The 22615-nt window shown below is 42.5% G+C and overlaps 1 protein-coding gene across 10 annotated transcripts in view; it reads left to right on the top strand.

Moving 5' to 3' along the window:
- Positions 1–22615, top strand: part of dennd1a (DENN/MADD domain containing 1A) — a 536086-nt gene that overhangs the window by 212503 nt on the left and 300968 nt on the right. For 2 of the 10 annotated variants that reach the window (XM_069888531.1, XM_069888549.1), the window contains one exon: positions 5262–5311. The exons of the other annotated variants lie outside the window; for them this stretch is intronic. In XM_069888531.1, coding sequence (XP_069744632.1) covers positions 5262–5311 — 50 coding nt within the window. The remainder of the gene's footprint in view (positions 1–5261; positions 5312–22615) is intronic. 10 annotated transcript variants of the gene reach the window in all.

A 22615-nucleotide genomic window follows, 5' to 3' on the forward strand; every position in this document is an offset into this window, starting at 1 on the left:
CAGCAACCTCCTTTGAAGAAGACCGCAGAGCCCACCTCACTGACAAAAGACAAAGGAGGAAAAACCCAACACCCAACCCCAACCAACCAATTTTCCCTTGCAACCGCTGCAACCGTGTCTGCCTGTCCTGCATCAGACTTGTCAGCCACAAACGAGCCTGCAGCTTACGTGGACATTTACCTCTCCATAAATCTTCGTCTGCGAAGCCAAGCCAAAGAAAAATGAAGGACTGAAGCCTGAAACATTGGTTATATATATTTGCTTCCTATTGAAGCTATGGGACCTGCTGAGTTTCTCCAACACTTTGTGTATTACAAAGCAGAATCCCTATTTTGTTGGTGGATACAGCAGCCAGTGTGCATGTGGTTAAGTCTTTCAAGCAGCATTCAAATTAATTGAATGGATTGAGGGATAAATGTTGAATAAAGCTCAGCTGTTAATGTGAGATCTCATGCATTTACAAAGCAGATCTTCAAAAGACAAGCAATGGAAAAAGATTGACTTGCATTTAAATTTTGGAGCACAATTGCTTTTACGTCTCCACTATTTTTGATATGTTTTATAGGATGATTACATTATATGAGGGAACTGAAGGAGGCTTGAAATGTGAAACATATTTGGCAATGTGGAAGTGAAGTTCTTTGGTGGAGACAGTTAGAGCAGCAGTGAGCCTGAAGAGGTTGTGCAGCACAGAAATTGAGGCTTAAAAATTGTTACAATGAGGAAGAAAAATTCTATAAAATAGGCTTTGTGCACGTATCCAAGTATGTTTTTGTAGATTTTATTGGTACTAATTAGGTAGCTCTTTTAAAGCACCAGTACAACGTGGTGGGCTGAATAGTTGTCCCCTTTCTTGTAGGGTTTTGTGAATCTGTCCTCGTTAATAAAGAACACTATTTGAATAGAATTATGGACTTGCACCTGGTAATTATGAGCTTTTTGTCTGTCATGTCTTTACACTCTACAAGAAAACCCAGGTTATGACAGGGTTCATTTCCTGACAACTGTTTGTAACCCAAATTGCCCATAGTGTGTGGGAGAGAATCACGGGAGCAGCAGATCGAGTTGCTACCAGCCAATCTCACTGACTCCGTGAACGAGCAAGTCAGTCTGCTCAATATTTCCAATTCTGCTCAGCTCCACCCAGCCCCCGATTGTTACAGCAAGGAGATGGGATTAAGGTGACGTGGCACATGGAAGTGCCTCATTCCCACCCAGCAAAAGATGCTGCAACCTTACAGCATTCCCATTCATTCACTGGTTTCCCAAATGTTCATTTGTAGGTAAGGGATGTCCATAGGTTGGGCATTTGTAACCCAGGGAGCCCCTGTGCAAGAAAATATTTCACAAAATTAAGCTTGTTATGGTAAAACATTGGTGTATTTGCATTTAATTGCATTTAAATAAAATACCCAGTGTTTGTAAAAGCATTTAGCGGAACATCGAAAATATTAAAAAACTTGGTGAGGGGGGGGTCCTCCATTTATCTTGTTTTTGAGCTTGGTATGGCTTGGAGTCAAGTTCTCATTGATTCTCATTTCTTTAAATAAAATATTTGTAAAGAAACATAGTAAGTGGAAAGAAATAAGTGGATTTTGAAATTGTTCATATTTCAAAATGGTGGATAGTTAATTTTGACAAGGATATTTTCATAAATGAGGTAGGATAGGAGGAATGATTGCCAGGACCAGTAATTATTTGGAATAAAATGTGTACGTAAATTCTGATCAGCAGAATGTCCTTCTATAAAGCCTTTGTTTTAAAATGTGAATGTTGATGACCTAGTCAAAAGAGCAAAGTGTTCAGATGGTCAATTAACACTAATCAAAATGTAGTCATTAACTTGCAAACTGTCACTCTAAAGTACTTGATGTAAAAGCATGGAAGAAATTATTTTTAAGACTTAAGATGATTGTGATTGAAAATTACTTTGTTGCTTCTGTAAAAATTCTTCATTTGATCATTGGACAATGGAGGTGCATTCTTATTAGACAAATCTGTGCCTAGACAGAGGCGAGTATATGCATTGGCAACTCTTTTATTTTGGTTTACAGTTAGGGCCCAATAAAAGAATTTTTTTTAACCATGAGTTGACAAATATCTGTTTCAAAGCATAATGTTGTGAATACCATTGCAGTGATGTACATTGATTTTAGATTGTTGAAAATGAATGAAAACCTTTATTAATATGGAAGAGAAGAATAAATTCATGACCACTCAAAAATTTTGCACAGCACCATTTTGTTTGAAGTCAGTATCTTTAAGTATTTTTCCTTAAAATTTTCCAATTGAAGCTAACTTAATCGATGAGCTGTATTCATCAATATGTGTACAGTTGGAAATATTGATTGGTGAGGATTTTAGACAGTTCATGTGAAGCTTATAATGTCAGCAGTAGTTTGATAATGAAAAGAGTGGAACCTGGGGGAAATGGAGACAGGTGGTGCATGTCCTAAAGCCAGCAGTGACATGGCTGCTATGAATCCCACAAGAGACATGGATCATGCCCTACTCTTTGCAAATGTGACTGATTGGTACATAACATTTTTCTGTTCAAAATAACAAGCTAGAAATCAAATCACAAATAAATGATTGTTGGAAGTATAAACAATTGAAATTTGTGAACTCTGAGCGTGGAATCTTAAAACATCATTAAGTTACGATGTGTAACAAGGTTTATTGCCCTACTGATTTATGGCAGAAAATTTGTGCAACCATTTACCATGTCAAAATAATGCTACTTCATTACACATAGAGCAAATACTTTGACAACTGCTCAATTCATTTATTTACATTCAAACATCAAGACTCATGATTTTTTTAATAAGTAAGTTGCATATGTTTACATCTAACATACATTAATTCTGGGATTCTTTTTCCCTGCCTGAGGCTCATGCTAGCTAACAAACACAGGCTTTCTGCTTTTCATATTTAATGTGCTGATATTAGCTTTAAAATTATTTGAATGCATTTATTAAAGGAAATTTAATCAATTCAGCCCATTCTATAAGAAGTAGACACAGTCTACCTCAGTACTTTGTTGTTTAAAACATTCTATGTGATTGGTTCTCTCATATTTAAACAATATAATATTTAGCACTTTAAATCTCTAAAATTGCTTGGAAAGACACTTTTTAATGATCTAATTTCTGTCAGAAGCATTCTGTTAATTGTGAAATCCTTTCCAATGCTGCTTGAACATTTGATGTCATCATGACCTTTGTTGGGAAAACAATCATATGAGCAAGACGCGTACTTTCCAATTATATTTTGAATTATTTGAGAAATTGTTTTTGGAATACAATTGAGAAAAAATTATGTAAAGTAGCAAGACATCTTAAAGCTTATTTATGGTCATGGATGGTATGAATAACTAATGGACTGATATAGATATAAGAATTTAAGTTTGCTGAACAATCATTTTGAGTATGTTGAATACATCACCTTAATTTTTCTTAGAATATTGAAAATTATTAGCATCTGTATAATAGGTTTCAATAAGGTATTGTAGAGATATATAAAAAAACCTCTGGTGATGAGAAAGGAGTGAAAAGGTGATAAGTAGGATACATCTTGCTAGCCACATTAGTTATTTTGCATTACCTCTAAAGTCATTTTTGGGGTTGGAGTTGCATTGACATAAAAATAAATTATAGTACCATACAGAACTTGGAGGTTGCATCAAGAGACCTATGGTAATTAATAAACTGGAGTTCATTTACAAGACGAGAATAAGCGAGCTATGAATTCCAAAACAAAATCTTTATAATCACTTGATGATACAATGCAATTTTATAATTATAGTTGTTTTGAGCTAATATTACTATCAGAAAACCTGTTGAAGGAGTAAAATATTCGCTTGTTTGTTCTGACTGTGCAATCAAGTGGAATGACTATTTAAACTGAAGTCACTGCCAGAATTTATAATGTTCAGCATTCAAGAACACTCGATAGAGAATCGTTCTATGTGCAAAGTAATGTTTAATTTATCAGGAAGGTCCAAATTGGCTTTAGGCAATCCAGCCACAGCTTGAACTGGTTTGCTGCAACCATGGGAAAATTTAATTAGCTAGTTTTCATCCACATGTAAAATGTATGAATATAAAGTGAAGGTGTAATTAACATTACAAACCATTTTATGAAAATTGTTTGCGTAGCGTAAACTATATAGTCTGTACGATGCAAACATACAAATGTCATCTTAGTATAATGAGGATTTCTGAAAAAAAATCTTTCCTTGTCTGAGAGGTAAATAGTTTCCTTTAAACAAAAACAAGAGGGTCAAGAATTACAACAATAAATTTTTTTTCAAATGATCCTAACTCAGAATTTGAAAGAGCTTTAATGTTGATTTAACTATTGGCAGAAAAATTGCACATAATATATTATGGACTATTTTTTATGGGAATAGTTAAGCAATCATTTTATTTGTGGATAATTTTGAATTTTTTTTAACTAAATTCTGTTTTAATTGATAGAATCCCTTTTCAGATATTTATTTTCTCTAAGTTGCCCTGTCTTTTCTGCTCCCTCACAGGTACTCTGCTTCTCAACATTGCTATTGATTATATTGTCCCAATGCTAGGCATGTAGAAAACAATACATGCACTAAACTTTTAATAATCTGTGGTTGCACATATCTGTCAGAAGAAATGTTTTTTAAACAATATTTTTTGATAAATTAAGAATTTTACATTTTGAACTCCCTCCTTTTATTTAAAAAGAAGTAAATGGAGAAAGGTTGCTGCTCTTTCTGGTCTCCTCTTTTGTCATACAGTACCATTGGTTTTCTAATCCCATCAGTTTCTGTTTCTAGGTAACAGCCAAAACTCTGGCAGGAGTGGCAGTCTGGGCCGAGATAAGCCCATGTGGTTGGTGTTATTTAGTATGATCCATATGGTCAGGCTGAGGGGAATCCCAGGAGGGATGTTAACACTCAGCAGCCCAACCTCCAATCCCCCAGGAGTTTGCATGAGGTAGCCCCTACAGCCTGTTCAAGTGCGAATCTTGATGATTTTCTCCATATTTAATGACTTTTGATATTATTTGTTATATAAATGATTGCTCACTGTCTTTTTTTAATTGATAAGTGTCCCACTATTTTATCTGTCTGACATTTTGTCATGGAGCAATTAAAGATGGTTGTGGGGATGGGAGTAGGTGGGTGGAAGAGTGGAAGGTGTAATTGTAGGGTGTATTTAATGCAGTATTAGATTTATTGGCTTCACAAGATGCATAAATTCTCTGTTTTTTCTCCACAGGAAGTTCTGCAGACATTGTCCAAGTTTTGTTTCCCTTTCTATGTGGACAGGTACTGTTATCATTACAAAGTTTACAAGATAAAGATGCCATAAAATTGTTCTGGAAAATAACAAAGAAGTAGAGTTGTATTCAGTGCCTTTAAAACCTTGTCTAAAGCTCCCCCCTTTGCAAATAAAAATGAGGAAACTGTTTTTATTTGCCTGTTAAGCTGGTTTTGTAATTTACCGCAGGTGATCTGAATCATAATTCTGTTCCGTGTCATCATAATTCTGTTATTTTCTTAAAAGTTGAAAGCAGTGAAGTGCCTGAGAGAAGTTGTAAATTAGATCTTCACTTCAGCAGAGTGTAGCCATGGGTGGTTTACACATACCATCTTGGTCGCATGCACCACAGTGTTATTCACCAGACTTTGGCAATGTTAATTATGTGAATGAGAAAGGGAAAAGGTGCTCATTTAAAATTAGTGAGGAAAATTGTTTTTAAAGAATAGCATTAGATTAATTATATTTGTAATTTAATCAATTCTTTAACATAAGTAACTTCAATTTTAATTTTTAGCTTTTTAAAAAAAATTATGCACCAAAATGAATTAGTGCAAGTTAAAGCCAGCTGTAATTTATTTTTAAACTAAATGCAGATTCTTGCACTTACGCAAAAGCGCCCCCTGTAGATAGTTTGAGAAAAGTTTTGTCTCAGAATCTTTTTAGTAATGATTTATTGTTTATTATTGTGCTGTAGCATTGCTAAAGGCAGAGCTGATGAAATAAATGCTGTCCACACCAAGCAAGTAAACCAGTAACTATTGTTTATTCACCTTTTTAGGGGAGGTGACAGGCTCTTGGGAGTGATGTCGTAATGCTGTTGTGAGGCCTGGCTGTTCCCCTGGCAATGCGTTCCTGCAGCCTGGAATGTCTGGGTGGGGGGGGGGGGGGTGCGGGAAGCCCCTGTGCCCTGCCACACTGGCTGTTTGCTATGGCAATTCGGCCCGTCGTGTGCGGGGTTGACCCGGCCTACTACATCTACCCCAGAATCGCAGTCTCTTTGGTGAGGTTTGGGAGATTGTCTCGAGGCGGGCGCCCATGGTGCCGTAGTATAGGGGCAGGGAAAGGCCAAGTGGGCTTTCTTGAGGCGGTCGACTGTAAACATGTCATGCCTGCCTCCAATGTCTAGAGTATATGCAACCCCCCCTCCCTGGTTTGCCCCATCTTACAAAGTCAAAGTTCGCAGCTTTGAGTTCTTGGGGGACGTGGCTGGTTGGCATCCCTTGGGTGGTGGTAGGATTTGGACGTGGTTAGGCAGTCTGGTTCCTCAGCTGCAGTAGGATGTTCAGGGAATTTGGTGGTGGTTCTGTGGAGCCGAAATGGATGTCGCCTGGGATGGAGAGTGTTGCACTGTAGACCATTTCTACTGATGAGGTGGGGAGGCTCACTTTAGGTGTTGTGCAGATGCCCAGCAGAACCCATGGGAGTTCATCCATTCAGTTGGGCCCATACAGCCTTGATTTGAGGGCTGCTTTTAGAGGCAGTGAAAGCACTCTACCAGCCCATTGAATTAGGTTGAGTGGTGTAGCTGGCTGCCGTAGAATTTAGTCATGTTGCCTAGAGGGAAGAGGTGAACTGGACTCCCCAGTCTGAAGTTATGTGGGAAGGGACACCAAAATGGGTGACCCACTGTGAGGTAAAAGCCCCCGCATAGGTCTCCATGTCATAGGCTGGCATGGGGACTGCTTCTGGCCAGTGTGTAAAATGGTCGACCATGGTGAAAAAGTACCTCACCCCCCTCCCCCCCCCCCCCGGCTGATGGGAAAGGGCGCTACAATGTCCACATGCATCTGGTTGAACCTGTCCGCTGCAGGTGGTGAACATTGCACTGGGCCTTTAGTGTGCCGATGGACTTTGGCTCGCTGGATTGTACGCAGGTTTTTGCCCAAAGTGAAACTTTATGCCGAAGTCCGTGCCATACGAACCTGTCCAAAATGAGGTGGATTGTTGACCAGATGGAAGGATGAGTGAGTCCATGCACTTGATTGAATATCTGCTGTCTCCAGGTCACGGGCAGGATTGGCCTGGGGTGGCCTATAGACATATAACACAGGAGCGTAGGGCCTCCTGGGTCTGACGCGAACTCCTCAATTTGTAGGCTGGTAATGGCGGTGTGACATGCCTGTGTGTCGGCATCTTCAGCCTGGTCCCTTGCGAGCTGAGCTGTGTCGATGCCACCCATCATCTCGGAGATTGTTGGCCTGGACAGTGCACCAACTACCACATTGGGCTTTCCTGCTACATGGTGGATGACTGTTGTATATTTGGAGATGTTTGAAAGGTGCCGTTGTGCCTTGCTGACCAGGAGTCTGAGAATTTGCCTAGTGCCTGCACCAGCAGCTTGTGGTCCATGTAGGCTGTGAACACTCGTCCTTCGAGGATGTACCAGAAATGGTGTATGACCAGGAAAATTGCCAGCAGTTCATGATCAAAAGCGTTGTACTTCAGCTCGGGTGGTCAGAGGTGTTTGCTGAAGAAAGCGAATGGCTGCCACTGGTGATCCACCCAGGTGTCTATCGATAACGACAGGGCCAAGTCTGGATCCGGGTGTGCCAGGAATGTGGCTTTGGAAAGTGCTGTTTTGGTCTCCTTGAATGCCTGGAGTGCTGCTGCAGACCAGCTGGGCTCCTTGTTACCTGCCTCAATGAGGTCGAAGAGAAGCTGCATGGTGGTTACTGCTCTTGGAAGGAAGCGATGATAGAAATTCTCCATCCCAAGGAATTACTTCAGGCTTTTGAGGGTTTTGAGCCTGGGAAAGTTCCAAATGGTCTCGACCTTGTCAGGCAAAGGTGTTGCTCCTTCGCTGGAAGTTGATGGTGGACAAACTGAACTGGCACTTGGACAGGTTGATGCAGCCAGGGAAACAGGTGTTTTAAATCTTCTTTGTGGGTCCTGGCATCTGAGCTGGCAATGAGGATGTCATCCAGGCACATGAAAATCCCGTCCAGGTCTCTTGCCACTATGTCCATGAGGCGCTGGAATGCTTGGATGTCATTCTCAGGAATTTGAAGAGGCCAAACGGGGTGATTATGGCTGTCTTCTGGACCTCGTCATGATGCACTGGGATCTGATGGTAACCCTTCACCAGATCGACTTTGGAAAAAATCTGGGCACCTTGGAGTTGTGTGGCAAAGTCCTGTATGTGCGGTATGGGGTTTCTGTCTGGTACCGTTGTGTCATTGAGCCTGCGGTAGTCTCCGCAGGGGCACCGCCGCTGGAGATCTTTGGGACCATGTGTAGTGGTGAAGCCCATAGGCTGTTGGAACGATGGACAATCCCCAATTCTTCCATCGTGGCAAACTCTGCCTTGGCTTGGAGGAGCTCATCTTGGGGCAGTCACCACACCCGCGCATACTCAGATGGTGTGGTGTTGCATCCATGTGCTGGTTCCGCATCGTGGAAGTTGGTGGCCAATAGAGTGGGGAAGTCGGTGAGCAGTGCAGTGCACTCTGTTTGTTTGAGAGCGTGGACTCCCAAAGACTGGAAAGTGCATTGGCACAGTGTGAGGGGGAGAACTTAGAAGGTGGTGGCATTAACCAGCGGACAATGGTTGAGGTCGACCAGGAGTTCGTTCGCCCAGAGGAAATCTGCTCCTCGGAGAGCCTGGCCTACTGAGGCAACGGTACAGTCCCACCTGAAAACGACGTTTCCAATGTGAATGGTCACACAACGTGTCCCATAGGTGGGGATGGTTGAACCGTTAGTAGCCTGCAGTGGTAGGCCTCTGGCATTGTTATTTCCACTCAAAGAATGTGGGTGGAACTAGGCTGATTTCTGCACCAGTGTCTATCAGGAATTCCCGCTGGGCCTTCTGGTCGCAAAGGTAAAGTAGGCCTTTAATGGTGTCAACTGCCGAGGCCACTAACGGCAGCCGGCTTGCTCATTTCCCTGCATCGGACTGGTTTTGCTGCCTGAAAAGATGTAGGGCGGTACGCGCCACTAGGCATTGTGGCCCCACCCTGCTGTTTTGTCGCTGCGGTGACCACGTTGTGGCTGGGCTGCTGCGATGGCCGCCATGGGGGTGGGCGTGAGGTGGCCGAGGTTTGTGCTATTGCTCCCACTGCGCAAATGGGCTGCAAGTGGACGGAGTTGGGTCGCGGAGTGCGGAAGAGCGCTTCTTTCGCCATGAGATGTGGTTCAGCAAAGTCTATGTTGGAGATGGCAGCGGCATCGTGGACCGGCAACTTGGAAAGGAGCAGGGCCTCAAACAGGAAGCACTTTGTGTGTCTGTCTGCAAGGGCCATCAGCTCCTGCATCATTTCTGAAGGGTTGCGATCACCAAGGCCCTGCGTGTTAAGCACGCAAGCGGCCCGTTTGTGCTGTGATGGTAGAAAAGTGCTTTATATCTGTCTCAAATAGGTGACCTTATTCTTTTAAACAGTGACCTCCAGTTCCAGTGTTTCTCCCAGGAGGAAACATCCTCTCAACATTCACCATGTCAGGATCTTGTACATTACAATCCCCCTCACTCTCCTAAACTCTCATGATACAACCAGGCCTATCTCAGCCATTCCCTATAAGCCATCCTGTCTAGTAAATCTTCTCCAAACTGCTTCTGATGAATTAGTGTCCATCATTAAATGATGAGACCAATATTGTGCACAGTAGTCCTGATATTGTCTTGTGAATGTCCTGAACAATGCAGAATACCTTCACTTATTTTATATTTAGTTCCCCTGCCAATAAATATTAACAATTTGTTAATTTTCATCAGTATTTGCACCATTTAGATACGCTATTTTTACTCATCCTCTCAAAAGCAATAATTTTAGATTTTCTTGCTACTGTATTCCAGTTTCCAGATTTTAGCCTACACAATGAACCTACATTTATCTCTTCGTAGACTCCTTATTTTCTCTTCACAGCTTGTTTTCAAACTTGTCCTTTGGAAAGTTCTCATTCTAGTGGTGGCTTTATCCTAGTCATTTACATAAACTGTTAAAAGTTAAAGCCACAGAAACGATGTCACTGGCATGTCGCTAGTTACATCTTGTAAGCAGAACAAGACCCATTTATGCACACTTCTTCTTTCCTGCTAACCAGCCAATCTTCTGTACATGCCAGTGTGTTACTTCATATGTCATGAGTTTAATATAAAATTTAATTTTATTTCATGTTAATATTCCAGAAATATAGGTTCAAGTTAAATTTGGATATGTTTGCATTTCTGATTATTTCCACATTCAACAAAACGGGAGCTTGCAGACATTTCCCTGGATTTTTATTCCAAAGATAATGAAACAGCAATTATTTACACTTAAATTTCTTTGCCATACATCTGGCTTGTAAGGGATTCTGCATAAATATAACCATATAACCACTTACAGCACAGAACAGGCCAGTTCGGCCCTACTAGTCTATGCCGTTGCAAATCCCCACCCTCCTAGTCCCACTGACCAGCACCCGGTCCATACCCCTCTAGTCCCCTCCTATCCATGTAACGATCCAGTCTTTCCTTAAATGTAACCAATGATCCCGCCTCGACCACGTCTGCCGGAAGCTCATTCCACATCCCCACTACCCTCTGCGTAAAGAAATTTCCCCTCATGTTCCCCTTATAATTTTCCCCCTTCAATCTTAAACCATGCCCTCTAGTTTGAATCTCCCCCACACTTAATTGAAAAAGCCTATCCACATTTACTCTGTCTGTCCCTTTTAAAATCTTAAACACCTCTATCAAGTCCCCCCTCAATCTTCTACGCTCCAGAGAAAAAAGCCCCAGTCTGCACAACCTTTCCCCGTAACTCAGACCCTGAAATCCTGTCAACATTCTCGTGAACCTTCTCTGCACTCTCTCTATTTTGTTTATATATTGCTTGAAACATTGCCCTGCTTTTGTTCACACAGCAGCCTTGAGGTTGCATTGATTTTTATTTGTGTTTCGGCTGTAAGAAAAACTTAGGCCAGTGGATAAATAGTTTTCTGGAACAATTTCGGTTATGCATTTAAGACTCCATTCACCTTTGAACTTGATGCTTGCCAAGTTGGTTCTGGTCAATAGCAGGATAAAGTTTGCTATTGTTCAATTTCCTTCTAGCATACACTTATCACTGGCCAAATGGCCTACTTCTGCTTCCGTTATCTTATGGTCCCACATCTTGTATGCTTTGGTTGCTTCTTCTAAATAGGGCAGTTGTTCTCAACCTATTTTTCTACTCACATACAACCTTAAGTAATCACTTAATAACCACAGAGCACCTATGGCATAAGAAAAAAAAAGTTGGGGGAAAAAGGTTGAGTTACCACTGTGTTTGGGTAATTAAAGCTATAATTGGAGTAAATACTAAACCTTTCGTCTCAATAGATTAATTATTGCAAAACCTCGGAATTACAATGTGTATGAGAATTTTACTGATTGATTTGTTTAAACAAACCTTTGACATAAAGTTGTTAAAGTTTTCTAAAAGACAGTTTTAAAGGTTGGTCAAAACTTTTGCCCCTCTAGTCTACAACTAAGAGGTCTCAAAATATAAGGGAAATGTCATTTAGAGCTTAATAGAAGAGTAGTTTCTACAAACAGCAAAGGTAAGAAATGTTCTAGGTCAGAGGGCTGTGGAGAATTGGTAATTGATTACATTCAAAATGGAAATCAATAGATTTCTGTATATTAGTAGAATTGAGGGGCAGGGGGAGCAAAATGGTGATTTTGTTGAATGCTAGAAAGCAGCTGAATGGCTGACTCCTGGTCCTATTTCATTTGACTGTAGGAGAGTTCTCCAGATTTCCTAGCACATACTGGTATCTCAATCAATATCAGGTATAGGTGTCTGGTCATTGCTATTTGCTTTCTTTCAAATTGAAACATTGAATGCATTTCTTTGGTTGTGAGGAAATATAGCTCCTTTCACACTTGCAAGTGATCCCAGGAATTAATGGCCAATCGATCTTTAAAGTGTCGAGTGTGAAAGCAAAATCAGCTTAATGCTGGCGTTAGGTGACGTCATCTCACGCTGGGGATTGATGGCTTCGACCCCAGTGCAATCCCTGACGTCTGTAGACGCCGCCGTTGCAATCATGCAAATGTGAAATGGGAAATTGCATTGTGGGATTGAAATGACCCATGTTTTTACATGAGTGCACGAACGTGAAGGAATAAAAGATTAGGGTCACATGATGGTGACAGTCTAGGAGGTTGCAGATCCTAAGAGCTCCCAGACCTAGACCAGAAGCAGCATTAAAAATCCAAAATCCAGGAAAAAAAAGAGAAAAAATTCTGTCTGAATACAAGAAAAAGATGAGGAAACTTCAATCAACAAAGAAAAGAAAAATGCAACGAGGAAATGGGTGGCCCAACAAGGATCTGTGGCAAGTGGAGGGGCCTCATGTCGGGAGTAATGGTGGTGCTGATCCGAGAGCCATTGAGGAGGATGCAACCCCCTGACATCAGCACCTTTGGGAATTCCACAAGCAGGCTGTGCCCCGAGCGGTGGAACAGTCCCGAGTGGCAGAGAAGGCACTTGGAGCAAGTGAACAAGAGTGAGGGAGGACAGCTGCCTCTCCCTTGCAGATCATGAGTTCATGAGCCAAGCAACGGTCACCCTGATGCCAGGGTCCGCTAGCGGTGCATTGAGCTGGGGAACAGCGGGCTCAAGTGGAGCCAGCGTGAGCTCGGGACTAATAAGCTCTGATGAGGATGTGGAGCAGGTCAACCGAGACAGTGATCGCGGCAATCGTGAGGGTCATCGAGTCAGAGACTAGGGTCGGCGGGATGACATAGGTGGCACTAATTGCAGCGGTTGAATGTGTGAGGGTCCGAGCCACGAGGCTAGGAGAAGCTGGAAGGCCGGGCTGCTACAGAAAAGGGAGGAGGAGGGCTCAGAGCTTTCCTTTAGAGACATTTTACAGACTCTGACCCAAATGGAAAATAGGTTGGAGAAGGTAGTTGTCAGAAGGGCCAGAGACATGTCAGAAAAATTAGACAGGATTGAGGGGTCCCTGGTGAATATAACAGGCAGGGTTTCAGAGGTAGAGGAGAGACTGGGGGCAGGGGAGGATAGAATTGCCACAATGGAGCAAGAAATTAAAAGGTCTCCTCAAAGAAAGAGATGAGGTATGGGGAAAGTTGGACTTTTGGAGAACTTCACAAAATGCTGCAATGTTAAAATAGTGTGATTGGGGGGGGGGGGGGGGGGAAGGGTATCTTACAGAGTTCCTAACTAAATGGATCACCGAAGTACTAGGAAAGGAAGCGCTGGGGACCCCCATAAAAATAGAAAGAACTTTTAGAGCACACATGTCAAACTCAGGCCCACAGGCCAAATTTGGCCCGTGATATAATTATATTTGGCCCGCAAGATCATATCAAATATGTATTAGAGCTGGCCCGCTGGCCACCGCGCCAGTATAGCACATGCACAGCTAATACTACAAATCCCAGAATGCTTTGCAAATGCATTGGCACTGGCCCATCAGCCCGCTAATCGCCCCCACCTCCTCTCTTTACTTTCATTAGCATCTGCGACCTGCCGCCCAACTCACATGTAATAAACCCCCTACGAAAAATGGCCAAACGAAAGACAGAAAACAGGACCTTTCAAGACAGGTGGGAAGCAGACTATATATGTTCATCATTTTAAAAGACAACCTGTTTGTCATTGAAGCAAGTTGTTATTTTTTTTTACTTGTTGACTTGTGGGAAAAAAAATACATTTAAAAGGAGCTTAAAGGCTATAAAGAAATATTATTTATTGAATATTTTATTTCTCATTTGTTAATGCTTCTTCTGGAAAGAGTTTAACCAAAACTATTATTAAACATTTATTTTAATAAGAAAAAGTTTAACATTACATATGTTGAAAGAAGAGAAAACATGCAGATGTTGTTGAAAATTTTCAATAAATATTTAGTTTGGCCCACGACTTAGTCCAAGTTTTTAATTTTGGCCCTCTGTGAATTTGAGTTCGACACCCCTGCTTTAGAGCCTCAATCCCTAAGCCAGGAATGGGACAAAGACCCCAGTCGATCCTTATAAAGTTAAAATATTTTCAAGATCATGAAAAAATATGAGGGGTGTTGGCAAAAGGGGAAATTCAGAGGGGAGCTTCCTTGGAGTACAGGGGATCAAAAGTGTTCTTTTATCCAGATATTAGTGCAGCTCTGCTCAAGAATCAAAAAGACTTTGAACCGGTTAAGCGATCGGCAAAGCAAAAGGGCTATGATTGTGTTCTATGTCATCCCGCTACCTTGAAAATTATGTTGCTGGGGTGGGGGGAGATTTTTTTTTACAGAAAAAGAGAAAGTGTGTCTGTTTATAAATATACTGCCGGCACTAAATGGTGGACCAAGTGGAAAAGAATAAAAGGGGAAATAAGACTTATAAATGATTAAAACTGATAGATGGGAGAACTTGGATTTCTGTGTTATATAAAGAATGGAGTCTTGGCTGTTTTCTGATTTAAAAAAAAAAGATTAAAAATGTTATATATTAGGGTATGGGGAGGTTTCTGGAACTGGAAGGATGGAGGGGGCTGAGTGTGAGAATGGAGAGTCATGGTGACCGTATGGTAAGGGGTAATGGCAGCGAGAGGAGGAGAGTGACTGCCAGAGGTGTGAGCGGAGGGCAGCTGAGACTTGTGTATGATGTGTGTGGGGTATGTGTTGCTTTTTATTATTTGGAAGGGTATGGTTATGAGTGGGTATCTGTGTTGTGGGAGAATGTATATGTGGTGTCTTTTTTTTCCCCCAGGGCCTGTCATGGCTTGGATGGAGTAGAGCAATGGGCAGATGGCAAGAGATTGGGTCTGCGCGGGATGGGGGGGGTGGTGTGGAGATGGAGGAAAAACATTTGGGGAGGGAGCCTTGGTGTAATGGCTAAAAGTGTAAAGTATGCTACTTTCAATGTTAACGGCTTAAATGGATCAATGAAATGAAAAAGGGTGTTGGCACACATTTAAAAAAACGGGGATAGATCTGGCCTTCCTCCAAGAGACCCATTTAACAGAGCAGGAGCATCAGAAGCTAAAAAGCAGATGGATGGTCATATCCTTCCTCGTTTGGCTCAAAGGCAAGGGGGGAAGCAATGCTAGAGGGGAAGAGTGTTCCAGTACAGGTGCAGAGGGTGATTACAGACAAAACAGGAAGATTCATTATGGTGCACTGTCAGATATATTCAGAATCCTGGACCATAGTGAATTTCTATGCCCCCAATTATGATGATGAAAATTTTTACAGGACATTTCCCTACGATTGGCAGTGGCAGATGAAAATATTCTAATGGGGAGGAGGGGCACTTTAATCTATGTCTGGATCAAGTGCTAGATAATCCACAAAATGAATAACTTGGACTAGAGCGGTGAAAGCCACCATTGACTGCATGAGGGAGCTGAATTTGATAGATGCGAAGTGGAAAAAACATCCAAGAGAGAGGGATTACTCATTTTACTCAAAGCAACATGACTCCTTCTCTAGAAAATTTTTTTTTGGTTTCAGCCCATAGAGAAGGTAGGATCATAGAAGCTGAGTATGGCACAAGGCATCTCTCGGACCATTCCCCCCTGGTTTTGACTATAGAAATGCCAGAGAAGCAGGACATAGATGGCGTCTTAACACTGTTGTTGAAAAAGCCAGAGTTTTGTAGTTTCTTAGGAGCCAAAATAGCCCTGTTCTATGAGGCCAACTGCCCCTCTACTCCAGATAAATTCCTTCTGTGGGACACCCTTAAGGCATACTTGAGGGGCCAGATAATTGGGTAAACAAAGACAGTCAAGAAAAATTATATGAGGGAGGTGGAGGAATTGGAAAAGGACATTACCAAACTGGAGAAGGACTTTCAGATTTCAGCCTCAGAAGACCACTATAGAGCTCTTATAAACAAGAAATTGGAATATAATACACTGCAGACGCAAAGTATGGAGAAGGCCCCTTTTTTTTTCAAGAGGATGAGGCAAAAGTATTATGAGTTGGGGAAAGAGCTCACAAGGTCCTCGCTTGGCAGTTAAGAGCAGAACAAGCCTCTAGAACAATCAATGCAATATAAACATGGAATGGCCAGGTCTCAGATAAACCAAAGGAAATTAATGAGACCTTCAGAGAATTCTATGAAGGAGTGTATAAATTTGAATTGACTGGGGACTCTAATCGAATGGACGAGTTTCTGGCCAGATTAGATCTCCCAAATTTAAGCCAAAAGGAGCAGGAGAGTCTAGACTTTCCTCTTACAGAGGATGAGCTGGGGAAAGCATTGAGTGCACTACAAGCTGGCAAGTCTCCGGGTGATGATGGAGTTCTATCAAGAATTTAAGGATTTACTAATGGAGGTGATAAACCAGACAAGGGAGACACAGACCCTCCCGAAATCGTTTGCAACGGCAATTGTTATAGCAATCTTAAAGAAGGGTAAAGATCTGCTTTTGCCTTCTTCTTATAGACCAATCTCCCTGATGAATACTGATTATAAGATCCTTGCCAAGGCCCTGGCAAACATTGGCATTGCATTTACTGAAATTAATAAATAAAGATCAGGATGGCTTTGTGCAGGAGAGACAAGCAGCGGATAACATTGACAGATTGTTGAGTGTAATACGTGTGGCACAAATCAGAAATGAGAAGGCATTCGCTGTTTCCTTGGATGCAGAGAAGGCTTTTGATAGACTGGAGTGGGAATTTTTATTTCAAGTGCTGAAGAAGGTGGGGTTAGGGCCAACTTTTTGAAATTGGATTAGGGCCCTATACCATGCACCCAAGGCAAGGTTAAGACCAATGGACAAATCTCTTCAGCTTTCCCACTTACCAGATCTAGTAGACAAGGGTGCCCGCTATCACCAGCTCTCTTTGTGCTAGCGATGGAACTACTGTCTGAGGCCATTCGCCAGGATCCAGATATTAAAGGTTATAGAGTGGGCCAGGAGGAGCACAAAATCAACTTATTTGCTGATGAAACGCTGATATATCTGACAAACCCTGCGACTTCTTTGCCTTGACTGCAAGTGGTATTGGAGGACTATGGGAAACTCTTTGGGTATAAGATCAATTGGGGAAAGGTTGGACAGGTATATGGATGAGAAGAAGATGGAGGGTTATGGGCATTGTGCAGGGAGGTGGGACTAGAGAGGGGTGTTTGGTTTGGTGCAGACTAGAAGGGCCTAATGGTCTGTTTCCATGCTGTAATTGTTATGTTATGTTATGAAAATGTGAGGTGATGCCAATCACTGAGGGGAATTAAAGAAAATAGCAATTTAAAGTGGCCACAGGAGGGGATCAAATACATGGATGTTAATATTGATGGCAAGTTCAATTATGCCCTCTTGCTGGAGAGAGATGAGGAGGATTTGAAAGGGTGGATATCCCTGTCCATAACATTGGTGGGCAGGGATTACAGGATCAAAATGAATATGTTACCAAGATTCCAGTATCCTTTTCAGACATTGCCTGTGCTGTTGCTCTGGGGTTTCCTCAAACAGCTGCTACACAAGGTCAGAATGTTTCACTGGAATGGTAAGGTGGCAAGGGTCTCTATGGAAAATTAACATGGGACTACAGTCTAGGCAGATTGAGGATGCCAGACTTTAAAAAAATATTATTGGGCAGCCCAGTCGAGATTCATCCCCTCTCTCTTCCAGGGAGGAAGTGCACCAACCTGGGGGAAAATTGATATGCACCTGGTGGGCAAGAGGATAGCAGAGGACTTTAACTATAAATGGGACACTAAATTGCTGTCAGGAAAGAAGGGCAGCCCTATATTAAAACAAGAGTTTAATATCTGAAACAAAATTAACTAATATTTGAACATCAAAGTGGGGCTGTCTCCAAAAACGCCCCTGACTCCTAACGAATTGATACCATTATTGGTAGGTATCAAGATCCTGGACACTTGGCGCCATAGTGGCAACAGATACATAGAAGAGCAGGGGCATTTAATGCCTGTTATGAGCAGGGGCATTTAATGTTGTTTGAGCAACTTAAAAATATGATTTGCCAAATCAGAGATTTCACTGCTATCTCCAAATAAGATCTTTTTTACCTGACATATTGGGTCCAAGTATGGCCCTGCCTTGGTGCAGAGCCATAGAGACCATGATTTGAAGGAGGAGTAGAAAGAAATCCATTTCTGTAATGTATTTCCTGCTCCAGTTGGATGGACCCAAACTGGGCTCCATACTTCAAGAGAAAGATGGGAGTCGGACATAGGTATTGTAATTGATGAGGGTTGCTGTTCCAACTTATTCTGGGACAGCATCAATACAAGGTCCAGGTTGGTGCAATATAATTTCTTGCACCAGCTGTATATATGGCTGCAGAAAATAAACAGAACAAAACCAGAAGTCTCGGACCAATGTTTATGATGTGGCATGGCGACTGGGACATTTGTGCACACAACCTGGTCATGTGCCAAGGTGAGGCCCTATTGGGAAGAACTAGGCCAGGTCCTAGAGAAAATCATAGGTTTAATGATTCCCGCAGGATCCAGAACTGTTCCTGTTAGGAAACATTATGGACGTAAGGCTAACAATGAAGCTGTCCAAATTTCAAATCAAATTTGTGTTAATCGCATTGGCATTGGCCAGAAAGTGCATTGCAGCTGCCTGGAAATCCGACTCTTGTCTTAGTATTGAACGATGGAATATGGAAATGCAGAGCTGTGTTTCCCTGGAGAAGGTAACTTATAATTTGAGAAATTTGAGAAACAAATATGACACTTTTCAAAGGATTTGGCATCCGTACATGTGCCACATAGGCATCTGGCTGTGATTGAGTTCCCCATTCCCTGCCATGGTGTCCTCTCCCTCGCACTAATCCTGATCAAGGAAAGTCAAGGATGTATATCGGCCCATCGATCACCCACCAAGCAGCGACAAACCCTGTTCCCTAATAATTATTTATTACCCTGGTGTAAAGTTTTCTGTTGGTCAAAGTGTGAATGAGTAGTTGAGGCTGGTTTCTTGTCAATATTTAAGAGTAGGTTAGATTTAGCCCTTGTGGCTAAGGGGATTAAGGGGTATGGGGAGAAGACAGGAACTGATCAGCCATGATCGTATTGAAGGCTTGAAGGGTCAAATGGCCTACTCCTGCACCTATTTTCTATATTTCTATGTTTCTAGATGTGGAAAAGACGCGAGCTGGTGTATGCAGTCAGTAATGAGAAAGGAGTGTTTGTAAATTTGAATGCGAGTTGCCAAGATGGCACGAACAATGTATACAGCTTGTGTGAAAATATAAATAAAATATTAAAAAAAGGAAGAAAAGATTAAAATGAAGGTATAAGCTTTGCCGTAAGAAAGTCACAATGGGAGAGAGAGAGAGAGAGAGAGGAAATAAATAGCAATAGTAGACAATTTTTAAACAGCTTGGGAAAGATGGTAGCAATATAGCATACATTTATAAAGACCATTGGAAAAAGCAATGGCGGACCTGACCTCCCAGAATGCCATGTGGTGACTAACCCCTTTGTGAATATTTCATGCATGCAGTCGTGCATACAGCCCTTTCTCTGCCGTTCAGAATTCTGGGAGGGCCGGTCTGCCATCATTTTTTCCCCATATTATTTATAACTTGTACGTAATAGCGCTACCAACTTTCCCACTGTCTTTATAAATTGAGCGCTAAAGTGCTACCAATTTTCCCGCCCTGTTTAAAGATTGTCTACTATTGTTATCTATTGCTCGCACTTTCCCACAATCCCTTATAAAGGTTTAGATCAGGGGTGTCAAACTCAAATTCACGGAGGGCCAAAATTAAAAACTTGGACTAAGTCGTGGGCCAAACTAAATACTTATTGAAAATTTTCAACAACATCTGCATGTTTTCTCTTCTTTCAACATATGTAATGTTAAACTTTTTCTTATTAAAATAAATGTTTAATAATAGTTTTGGATAAACTCTTTCCAGAAGCATTAACAAATGAGAAATAAAATATTCAATAAATAATATTTCTCTGTAGAGGATTTGTCAAATGTTGCTAGTGTGCTGTCGAATAGTAAAATCTGAGGGCTATTGAGAATGTGGGAGAATAACATGATTCCTGAAACAATCAAATGGGTGACTGATTGTGGGCATGAACTCTAGCAGGGTTATTTGCCATGCCCTTTTTCCATTGGTACAGATATCCTTTGATTTACACACTTTTCAAGTTTTATGCCTAATGAGCTTTTATCCAGGTGCAGGACCATTTTTAACCAGGAATATATTTATCACTGTGACATGAAACTATTGGAAGATCGTTTTATCCTGAGATTAAAGTTCATAATCCTTACTCAGGCCTGTGTGCGGGAGGGCGGGGTTTGCGGGTGATCGGGTTGGACAACGACAGTGCGGGGGCATTGGCTCTCGCTGCAGGGCGGCATCTCGGCGGATCAGCGGCTCCGTCACCGTGAGTCGCGGGTCAGCCTGCAGCAGGGAGGGGGAGTGGGCAACGGTCCTGGCGAGGTCAGGCCCGAGGCCTCCGGTTCCGGGCGCTGGGAAGCGGCCTTGGCTTCCCCTGACACCGGCCAGGCCCCAAAACCAGAGTCCACGGTGAGCCCCTGCAATGTAAACAGAGGAGGTGGGGGCGATTAGCGGGCTGACGCCAATGCATTCTGGGATTTGTTGTATTACTGTGCATGCGCTATACTGGTGCGGCGGCCAGCGGGCTACCTCTAATACATTTTTGAAATGATCTCGCGGGCCAAATATAATTATATCCTGCGGGCCAGAGTTTGACATGTGTGCCCTATGCCATCGGAACTCTGTAATTAGTAAGGGATTGCTTAAGGTGGGATGTGAGTGGGAAGGAAAGGGTGAGAATCACTGCTCTAGACCCAATTGTTACTGAAATATTTTGCTTGAGAAAAATTGTCATTGGCCCATTTCCTTTAGCGTTCTGAAACCGTGCACATGACGAGTCAATGAGGGATAATTAAAGCAGTGGTCTTCAAACTTTTTCTTCCCACCCACAGACCACCTTAAGCAATCCCTTACTAATCACAGAGCACCAATGGCACAGGGACGCGAGTGGAAAGAAAAAGGTTGAGAACTGTTGTATTGTGGTAACTCCACATCTGATTAGGTTAATTGTTAGGCAAGTGGTCAAAGAAGGACCCCCCCCCCCACCCCAAGAAAGGCTTAAATCACAGGAACAAAATAAGCTTCTGTCTCACTGCTCCCAATCTTACACACAGTCCTGATGTGGAATGTGGGATCGCAGCTCCACGTTCACCTGAGTTCAGGTGCTGTCTGTGTGGAGTTTGTACGCTCTCCCCTTGTCTTGGACCAACAGGTCGGTCGCCTGATGAAGGCACCCGAACCCCCCGTTGAAACGCCGGCGTCCGGGGCGGTGGAGGAATTGGCTGAGAAGAGCACGTTGCTCCCACCCCCCTCCCATGGTTGGAGAGGGATTAAACTGCGATCTCACGGCGCCGGGCTCGTCTCCAACAAAAGGAGCGGGAGGCAGGGTCCACCGCGCACGGAGCGAGGGGGAAGGGATCGCCAACGAGACGTTCGGTCCGGCGTCGCCGCTGAAGCGCAGACCCAGCGAGGATGGTCCCCAACTCCAGCCGCGTCTGTGTGTCCGGGAGCCGGGCGGGCTGAGTGCGGCGCTCCGATCCCCGAGATTCGGGACTCTGAGATCCCTCCACACCTCCGGCGTCTTCATTTTCACCTTCAGTGTGCATGTGCTATACTGGCGTGGCGGCCAGCGGGCCAACTCTAATATATATTTAATATGATCTTGCGGGCCAAATATAATTGGGCCAGAGTTTGACGTGTGGTTTATATAGTGCACAACAACAACTGTGGCTGAAGGGCTCATACTGTGCTGTACATAAAGCTTAATTATGTTACAATTAGACATAATTGATTTTGTTCAAATATAAGATCATAATACATTGATCAGGATTTCGGGCATGTCCACCATAGGTCAATGTGTCGCGACGTCACCAGTAGAAGGTAGAATAGTCCTAACCCCGGAGATGGCTCCTTGCAAGTGTGAAACGTTCAGTATCCCAGTTAGGAGTGGTCAAGTGTGAAAAGCCAAACCCCCCCATTCCTATCCTGGGACACTGAATGGCCAATTTAGTGGGACACAAGTATGAAAGGGGCTTATGAAACTTCCCAAGTCCACAAAAGATGTGATAATGAATCCTAATGTTGTACTTAAATATAAATGTTTACATCTCAGATTTTATTCAGAAATGTGGGAAAAACTGCAAAATTCACGAAACACAACTAATAATAGATGTGTGATTGGTTGCAAGGTGCAAAATGTATAGTTTTAAAATAAAACAAAATCAGTGTCTGCTGATTTTAAAGTTAAGTAAATTATCAGAAGTTTGATATCCACATGAAAATCACTGATATATTTTGTGGAGCTTCTGTGCTCAATTCTTAATGCACCATTTTAA

Source organism: Narcine bancroftii, chromosome 1, assembly GCF_036971445.1.
Source record: "Narcine bancroftii isolate sNarBan1 chromosome 1, sNarBan1.hap1, whole genome shotgun sequence".
Taxonomy (NCBI): Eukaryota; Metazoa; Chordata; class Chondrichthyes; order Torpediniformes; family Narcinidae; genus Narcine; species Narcine bancroftii.